Source organism: Haemorhous mexicanus, chromosome 10 (assembly GCF_027477595.1).
Source record: "Haemorhous mexicanus isolate bHaeMex1 chromosome 10, bHaeMex1.pri, whole genome shotgun sequence".
Lineage (NCBI taxonomy): Eukaryota > Metazoa > Chordata > Aves > Passeriformes > Fringillidae > Haemorhous > Haemorhous mexicanus.
The window spans coordinates 5781431-5789909 of NC_082350.1; the positions used below are offsets into that span (position 1 = coordinate 5781431).

The 8479-nt window shown below is 52.3% G+C and overlaps 1 protein-coding gene across 1 annotated transcript; it reads left to right on the forward strand.

Annotated features, from left to right (window-relative positions):
• The first annotated feature begins 201 nt into the window (after positions 1–201).
• SRPRB (SRP receptor subunit beta) lies at positions 202–6774 on the forward strand. Its single transcript, XM_059855091.1, has 7 exons — positions 202–360; positions 486–580; positions 1404–1481; positions 2596–2678; positions 3229–3365; positions 4164–4218; positions 4932–6774. Exons 1-7 carry the CDS (start codon positions 255–257, stop codon positions 5146–5148), a joined length of 771 nt encoding a protein of 256 aa, XP_059711074.1. The 5' UTR covers positions 202–254; the 3' UTR covers positions 5149–6774.
• The last annotated feature ends 1705 nt before the right edge of the window (positions 6775–8479 follow it).

Below are 8479 nucleotides of genomic sequence, written 5' to 3' on the forward strand. Positions count from 1 at the left end.
TTTGCAGAATGAGCTGTCCAGCCCTGGCACATCTGCCCGGGATTTAAAAGCCCTGTGCATGTGGCACTTCGGGACGTGGCTTAGTGGTGGCCCTGGCAGCGCTGGGGTCAGAGAGCTTTTGCAGCCCAAACCATTCCATGTTCCTCCACGCTCCTCAGGGGAGAACTACAGCTCCCGTGAGCCCCCGCGCCCCGCCCTTCCCGGCGTGCCGCGGGGCCGGAAGCGGAAGTGCGGCGTGGCCACGAGTGCGGGCCATGGCGGGCGGGCTGGAGCCGCACCTGGCGGCGCTGCGGCGGGAGCTGGGCGGCCCCGCCGTGCTCTCCGTGCTCGTCGCGCTCATCGCCGTCGCCATCACCTTCCGTGAGTTGCGGGAACCTCGCTTTCCCCCCGCCCCGCCGCCTGCTGAGGGCGCGACGGTGCCGGCAGCGGCGGGCTCGGGTGTCCCCTTCTCCTCCTCATCCTCCTCACGCTGCTCTCTCCCGCAGTGCTCTGGCGGTTCGTGCAGGGCAGGAAGAGCAGCCGCAAGGCCGTGCTGCTGCTGGGCCTCTGCGACGCGGGGAAGACGCTGCTTTTCGCTCGGGTGAGCGGGGAGGGCGCGGGGGCCTCTGGTACGGAGGTGAAGGAGTTGCCTTTAGTTCGATTTTTAATCTTTTAATGAAAAGATTGAAAGGTGGGGCTTATAGGTTTAAGGAAAGATGGAGAGCGAGTTTTGTCCACCACGGAGTGTCCAAATAAATTGAGTTTTGGTTTGAATCTGTCACATAATAAAAGGCTTAGGGATGCTTGACCTCACAGCAGTCTGCAGTTCCAATCTCTGGGACCAGGGACAGCACCCCAGGGAACGGCTGGAGCTGTGCCAAGGGAACTGAGGTTGGATATCAGGGAAAGATTCTTCCCCCAGAGGGTGCTGGGGCACTGAACAGGCTTCCCAGGGAACGGGCACAGCCCCGGGGCTGCCAGAGCTCCAGGAGTGTTTGGACAATTCTCTCAGGCACTGGCTGGGATTGTTGGGGTGTCCGTGCAGGGCCAGGGGTTGGGCTGATGGTCCTGGTGGGTCCCTTCCAACCCTGGATATCCTGTTACTGCTAAGTCTGAAAAAGAAAGGGGCACTGCCATGCTTGCCCTGGTCCAAGCTGAAAAACTCTGAAGGCTTCCTTCTTGTTTTAGTGGAGATTCACAATACAAATAAGTATTTATTTTCCTAATGACCACTTATTAATTAATTAGCTGGGGAAAGTGACCCCAGGTGTAGTTCCCTGCAGGAAGCTGTGATCAGATCTCTGCTGCCCATTACCCTGTGGGACCATTTCAGTTTCTGAGGAGGCTGAGGGTGGTGCTGGTGCTGGTTTGGGGCTGGGGAGCCTCTCAGGCTGCTGGCTCTGACGCTGTGCCTGTTCCCCCAGCTGCTGTCGGGGCGCTACCGGGACACCCAGACCTCCATCACCGACAGCTCTGCTGTCTACAGGCTCAGCCAGGACAAGGTGAGTGCCCTGCCCAGCCCTGCTGCAGCTTTTTCCTGCTCCCCCTCATAAACCTGGGAATTTTTCTGCTGCTCAGGCCCCAGTTTGAGTGCAGGACAGGGTTTTTCCAGGCAATCCATACTGAGAAAGAAATACTAGGATGTATAATGTATTGAGCTCCACAGGTTCTTTTTCACTTTGCTTGTAAAATAGTGAAACATTTCTGACTGAAAACCACACCTCTGGGTTGGAGCAGGAGGGAGATCTGGGGGTTTCACTGTTCTGTTGCATTGGTTTATTTCCTCAGCAGTAATTTCTGTTTCTGCCAAGAAAACCTGAAATTAAAAAGCTTCATCAGGTTTAAGCAGAGGCTCCAGCTGGACTTTAAATGGTCCCAGAAAGGATTTTGTTGTTTTTAGGTCCTGTTATTTTTAGGTTCCCAGATCTGGTAGTTTTCAGTTTTTGGCAGTTCATTCATTCTGGAAATCTCTTGTGCTGGATGCACACGTGGCAGGGAGAGCACAATGCTGGCAGCACCTTAACTGCTGGTGAATTGTGAAAGCAGAGGGAGGTTTTGTGGCTTCACCTGCCCAGTCATTCTTAACAACAGTGTGACAGTAAGGCTAAAAACTTTGTAAAATAATGTGCAGCGGTTTTGAAATTTTTTTTTTTCATTTTTGTGTCTCTTTAATTGAGCAGACAAGTATTTGCAAGGCAGATTGCTTTTTTGATTCTTTTTTTAACCATAGCCAAGGTTTCCAGTGAAACCCAAGAGCCGTGGGCAGGAAGGGGCTGCTGCAGCCTTATCTGGAGAGCAGGGACGTGGCCCTGCTCAGCTGTGTGTTCTCTGCCACCTCCTGCCTTTGGCTGCTTCCTTTCCTGGGAAGGGAAACCTCTGGAGCCCCCAGTTAAAAAAGGCTCTTGCAAAGGCACTTTTTGTGTTATTCCCAGCAAGGTTTGGTGCATTTAGGGGAGCTTGGTGTGTGTGAGTGGGTGAGGCTGTTGTGTTCTGTGTCAGGGCAGGTGGGGTTGTGCCTCCAGGACACAAATCCAGGGTCAGGCTGGTTTTCCCCAGTCTGTGATCACAGGAGCCCCTGGATCAGGTGTTGTTAATTCCTTCTTGCCTGTGTTCCAGAGCACTAATGTGACCTTGATCGACCTTCCAGGCCATGAGAGTCTGAGGCTGCAGTTCCTGGAGAGGTTCAAAGCTGCAGCCAGGTAACCTGGAGGGGATCAGCAGGGCAGGAGGGGGCAGGTGGTCCTTTAGAAAGGGATAAATCGAATGATGGTGCTGGGAATGCTGTGAGCTGGCCTGGTGGTGCCCCCAGAGTCAGAGCTCTGCTGTGTGGGGGGGGGGTGCTGCTGGTTAATTTTTGCTTTTCCTTCATAGAATATCCTGAGTGGGAAGGGGCCCACAAGGATCATGGAGTCCAGCTCCTGACCCTGCACAGGACAATCCCAAAATCACACCACAAATTTCTTACTTACCTGTGCTGGTGGTGCACCAGCAGGAAAAGCCACTGCAGCAGGGGGGTCTGGGGGGTGTGGGATATCTGGGGCAGACAGGGGAAGAATTCCTGCTGGGGCTGGAGCTGATGGGATCAAATACATGAAATACATGGGATGTATTTCATCCAGCACATGCTGCCAGCCTGCGCTTGGGCTGGGTGAGCCCAGATGTGGAGATCTCAGCCCAGGCTGGAATACCTGCAGGGGAAGGTGGCTGCAGAGCTCCATCCCCATCCCCTGTCCTTCCCTGTTGCCCCAGAGCCATCGTGTTTGTGGTGGACAGCGTGGCCTTCCAGCGGGAGGTGAAGGATGTGGCAGAGTTCCTGTACCAGGTGCTGGTGGACAGCACCGTGCTCAGGAACGCGCCCGCGCTGCTCATCGCCTGCAACAAGCAAGGTACCCTGGGCTGGGCCTGGCAGTCCTGCAGGGCTCTCTGCCACACCTGCTGGAGCTGGGATTGCAGCAAAAGGAAGGTTGGAGTTTAGGTTTAAGCTCTGACTACTCAGCAGGATTGTTTGAGGACGGGCTGGGAGAGCTGCAGCATTTTGGGTGGGTGTAAGTAAGGCAGGTGGATTTTGTGTGGCTTTTTGTTTCTGCTGGCTTTGTGCAGAGCTGTTCCTCAGTCTCCATCCAGGCAGCAGGAACTAGGATCAGCTCAAGCACAATGAACTATCCCTATACACTCAGCAGCTTTAAAGTTAAAATGTTCAGCTGCCAGGGTTCCATGTTTTCTCTGGAGTAACGAGAACACCCAACTACTAAAAAAGACTCAATTTTCAGATTCCTGCAAGTTCTACAGTGAAAGTGTGGGTCCCTCTGTAACAGTTGGATGTCTTGGGGCAGTTTGTAATTATTTCTTGCCCTAACTGAGGAGTTGCCTGAGGCCTTCATGGCTCTGTGTGCCACAGGTGGAAAGCACAGGACAGGAGGAAGTGCTGCTGCATCAAACCCATCCTCTGAAGTATCTTCCTGCCCAGCAAGAAGTTAATTCCCTCATTGTGTCAGACTGTTGGATTGTTCCCATTCATGCCTGCTATCCCAAAGCTCCAGCATCTCTCATCCCTCTGCAGGCACAGCTGTCCTTGTCCTGGTAGCTCCAGTGACTGCACAGTGTGACCTGGCCTTACTTTAGGGGGAGGAACAAGGTTCTGAATTCTGACAACCAAAGAGCTGATTTCCTTATTTTCTCTCCAGATGTCACAATGGCAAAATCGGCAAAACTCATTCAGCAACAGCTGGAGAAAGAGCTGTAAGTATGAAATGGGATCTCAGTCCCTCTGAGCTTTTCCTCTTGTCCTTTTTCTCTTACCTTAGTGCTCAGTGAGCTCCCTTGAGCCTTGTCTGAATTCCCTGTGGAGCTGGGAGCAGTCTGTTTGATCTGGGGCTTGGAGTGCTGGGTTTACAGTTGGGCTCCATGGTTTAGAGAGCTTTTCCAAGCTAAATGATTCCCTGGATCTATAACCCCTTTGGCCAGCAGACGGCAGCAGGGCTGTTTGTGCCGTGCTTCCTCCAGGCTGAACACCCTGGGGTTAGTTGCCACACATTCACATTCTCCAGGAAAATAAGGGTTGCTTGTTCTGATGTTGAGCATTTGCCAGCTACCTGTGTGTAGGTGTTGGATTTCCAGGGAGTTGTTGTGCCCTGTTAGGCACTGTTATTCCAGTGTTACCGTGGGCAAGTTGGGATAAGGACATCATCATCATCATCATCATCATCATCATCTGACTTCTGCTATCCTTTATTACAAACCAAACCCGGGTGCCCTCCTACTCCCTTGAGCCTCTGCACTTGTGCCTTCCAACAGTGGCCAAAGGCCCTGGCTGAGCCTCACAGGGCAGTGCTGGGCCTTGTGTCCTTGGTGTAGCTGGCATGCTGCTGACACCCCAGACATCCCAGATCCATGGTGCAGGTGATATTCCCCTGGTCCCCAGTTCCTGACCCTTTTCCCTTCTCTCCCTGCAGCAATACCCTGCGGGTGACACGCTCTGCAGCCCCCACCAGCCTGGATGGCTCAGCCACAGGGGGCCCTGCCCAGCTGGGGAAGAAGGGCAAGGACTTTGACTTCTCCCAGCTGCCCATGAAGGTGGAGTTTGTGGAGTGCAGTGCTCGAGGCAGCAAGGGAGAGGAGGGCGAGGCTGACTTGGAGGCCCTGGAGAAGTGGCTGGTGAAGGTGGCCTGAACACAGATGGACAGGGCTGGGGGGCTGAAGGGAAAAAGATGGTCTGGAGCACTCAAATCTCATCTTGATGTAAAAAGAAGGAACTTCAGCTGGAAGTCAGCACTGTGGTGTCTTCTTCTGCTGCTCGTGGGCTTGGGAGAGACCTGACAATTGCTGGTGTGATTCCCTCTGACTGTCCCTTCATGCTGCAATGTTTTTATCCTCTCCCCTCTTCCCTTGCCCTCCTCTGGGCTGCTGAACCTCTGGGCTTTTCTTTTCCTTAGTCTTTAGGCTTTTCATCTGGTAGTTGCCAAGCAAATTAGGAAGGAGTGCACTGGCAGGTGAGTTTTAGAGACTGGAGTGAGCCTGTTGTTTCCTGCCATGGTTTAGACCCCTGTTGCCTCTCAGAGCCACTGACCACCTTATGGCTGGGACTGCTGGGGAGCACTGCACAAGCTCCCTAAGTTTGACAGGCATTGAGAGAGTAGAAAAAGCTGGTTTCCTCTTTGTGTCTGCCTTCCCATTGTTCCAAACTGGTGCAGCCCCATTTCTGTGGGGCAGGAGGAGTGTGAAATGCCCAAACCAGACTGCCTGCCCTGCTTTGCTCCCTGGGCCCAGCTTTGTGCCCATGTCTGGTGATTTCCTGTCTTGATCAGCTCCTGGGAGTTTTTCTTCAGCTGAGGGCTGTGTCCTGAAAGCTTCACTCAGCTTCTCCTTCCAGGCTCTCCTCCCACAGCCAGGAACAAAGAGTGGCAGAGCTACAGGGGGTCATGGCATGAAACTGTGAGATGGGCTCACTTTCAGATCTGTACATGCAGCTGGGACCTGCCAGGCATTTGCTGTGCAGTCTCCTGCTGCCTCCTGCTGCACTGGCTGCAGGAAAGTCTTGCTTTATGTGTAATTAATTAGTCAGCACTAATGGCAGAGTGAGAGGGAAAGTCAGGGCGCTGCCAGCCCGTGGGTGTGCTTCCTCCTTGTGGCAGGGATGCTCAAGGAAGAGGGGAAAGAAATAGGAGATTTTCCCAGTTTGTGTCTCACTGCACATTGCAGAGTTCTAGTGCAGTGTCATTTTTCCTTTGTGGCTTCCCCTGTTTTAGGGTTGGGGGATGGCTGGCTCCTGGCAGACCCTTTTTGTAGTTTGTAGCCCCCTCTCCCCTGTAGTTTGATGCCTCCTTCATCCCTCAACTCATCTGTTGTGTTCTTTTCCTTCTCTGGGGCATTTCCTGCCTCCCTGCAGCATTGCCAAGTGTTAGGAAAAGCAGGAACAGCCTTCAGCAAAGGCCTGTGCCTGTCATGAAGCTGGTCCTTGCATTTCCAGCCTCGGGAGCCATCCGTGCAGGAGGTGGGGAGGGTTATATTTACCAAACATGTTACATTCTTCTGTTTCCTGCAGGCAGAGTCCTGTTGGAACGTGTTTGTCATGCTTTGAACTCCTTTAGCTGGAGGTCTTGGGCTGCCTGCTTCAAATCCATAATGCTGAAATGATTTTGGGCAAAACATTGCTGTTTCTTTATGTGATTGCTCTTGCAAAGATGCAGAAGCTGAGCACCAGCCTCAGCTTAAGGGGGGGAGGTACCATGAGGCCATGGTGGGTTTTAAGTTGTTATTTTAAGAAGTATTCCTTAAGTAAATTATTTTATGCTTAAATGTTTGCTCTCAAGTCTTGCTTCAGTCTGTGCTTTTGCCTTGGCTCTTCTCAGAGATGTCAGATCCACATGGATGGGGCTCTGCTCCTGCTCAGCACAGTGCTGGGGATCAACCTTCCTGCTCTGAGGCCAGGTCTGTGTTGTCAAAAAACTTTGTTTTCTGCACACAGAGGGCTTTGGGGTTGGCTTCTTTTTTGTTTTGTATTTACTTCTTGGTCCGACTAATTGAAAAATTGATAATCACATAGCAAAAAACACCCCCAAATCATAACTGAAAGGCACTTTGGTGATGTGCACAGGAAAGCTCCAGCCAGCTGTGGTGGAGAGCAGCACTGCTGTGCCCTGGAGGTGGCTGTGGCAGCCTGTGGCTGTGCTGGATGGAGATGAGATGCCTCAGCTTTCCTGGGCTGGGGAGTGGCTGCACGGCCGTGGCTGAGCTGGGGCTGTGCCCGGAGCACAGAGCAGAACTCCAGGAGTTCTTTGGGCCTCCCTCCATGATTTTTTAAATATTTAAATACTCAGGGCTGGTTTTCCCCAGTGGCTGAGGGAAAAGAGCAGAACTGGAAAGTCTGAGTGTTGTTTTCTTGTTTTTCTTGATTCCCCAGTCAGCTCTCTGCTTTGTTCTTTGCTCTCTTGACCTTGTTCTCAGCCCGTGGCTCTGTCAGCTGGGAGTGCTGCTCCTGAGGCTGCAGCTTGGCAGGGCTGTGTTGGGATGGCTTTGGCAGGACAGTGGGATGTGATAAACTCAGTCCCTTCTTGCTGCAGCTGCCTGACCCTGAGTCAGGAACCTGCTGTGTTCACACATCCCCAGGGACTTGGGGCCCTTACTGTGCTACAGCTCTTTTGGTCAGTGTTTTTTGCTATGGATCATACTCCAGATTGTTCCCCTGGAAAAGACAGATGTTTTTGGAGGAGAATGATGAGCACAGTGATAACTGGGGTAGCAGAAAACCTGAAAGAGGGAGAGAGATTGCTGAAAAGCAAAAATAACCATGTCTGGATATCAGCAGCCCAAGGGGTGGTTTCTAAGGCTCCCCAACACAGGTGTTCCAGCTGTGACCTTCCCTGTGCACAGAGCCACCATCCTGGCATCTTTGGGGGCCAGGAGCTTTTTGGGCCACCTCATGCTCTTTGTGACTGGCCCCTCCTGGGGCTTGTCCTGCTGGGTGTTACCCGTGGTGTGAAAGAAGTGGAGAAAGTTACAGAAAGTCAGGTGGGTGTTCAGGGAAAAATCTGCCAGGTAGAGGTGGAAATGGAATAGGGTTAACATGGAGAGAGCTCTTTTTTGTGAGGACTTTGGTGATCCAGAGCAAATCCAGGGCAGGTCTGCTCCTGTCCTCTCCTTTCCCTCGACTCTCTCCATGAACATGGAGGCAGCAGGGCCACAACCACAGGGACAGCAGGTAAGGACAGCGGGGCCTGAATGCATTTAACACCCCAAACCCACTGTACCCTGCCCAGAGCCCACTGCATTGAAAAAATTACAGGATTTTTAAGTAGCTTAGTGCTTGATATAAGTAGCTGGACTTGTTAGGCCATGGGTTGAACTTGTTGTGAAGCCTGAGGTTGTGCTGTGTCAGGCAGAGATGGATCAGAAGGAAACCAGGAGCTGACAATCTGATCAATAATAATAGTAAAGATCATTAATAATAGTTAGAATAGGCAAAGCTGCAGTTAAAATATTACATTAAAATGCTTCAGCAGAT

Excerpts from the sequence above, each read along its gene's own strand:
- SRPRB (XM_059855091.1), top strand. The coding sequence starts at position 255 with ATGGCGGGCGGGCTGGAGCCGCACCTGGCGGCGCTGCGGCGGGAGCTG. Across the intron at positions 3,366-4,163 it reads CATCGCCTGCAACAAGCAAG|ATGTCACAATGGCAAAATCG; the intron begins GTACCCTGGGCT and ends TTTTCTCTCCAG. Across the intron at positions 4,219-4,931 it reads CAACAGCTGGAGAAAGAGCT|CAATACCCTGCGGGTGACAC; the intron begins GTAAGTATGAAA and ends CTCTCCCTGCAG.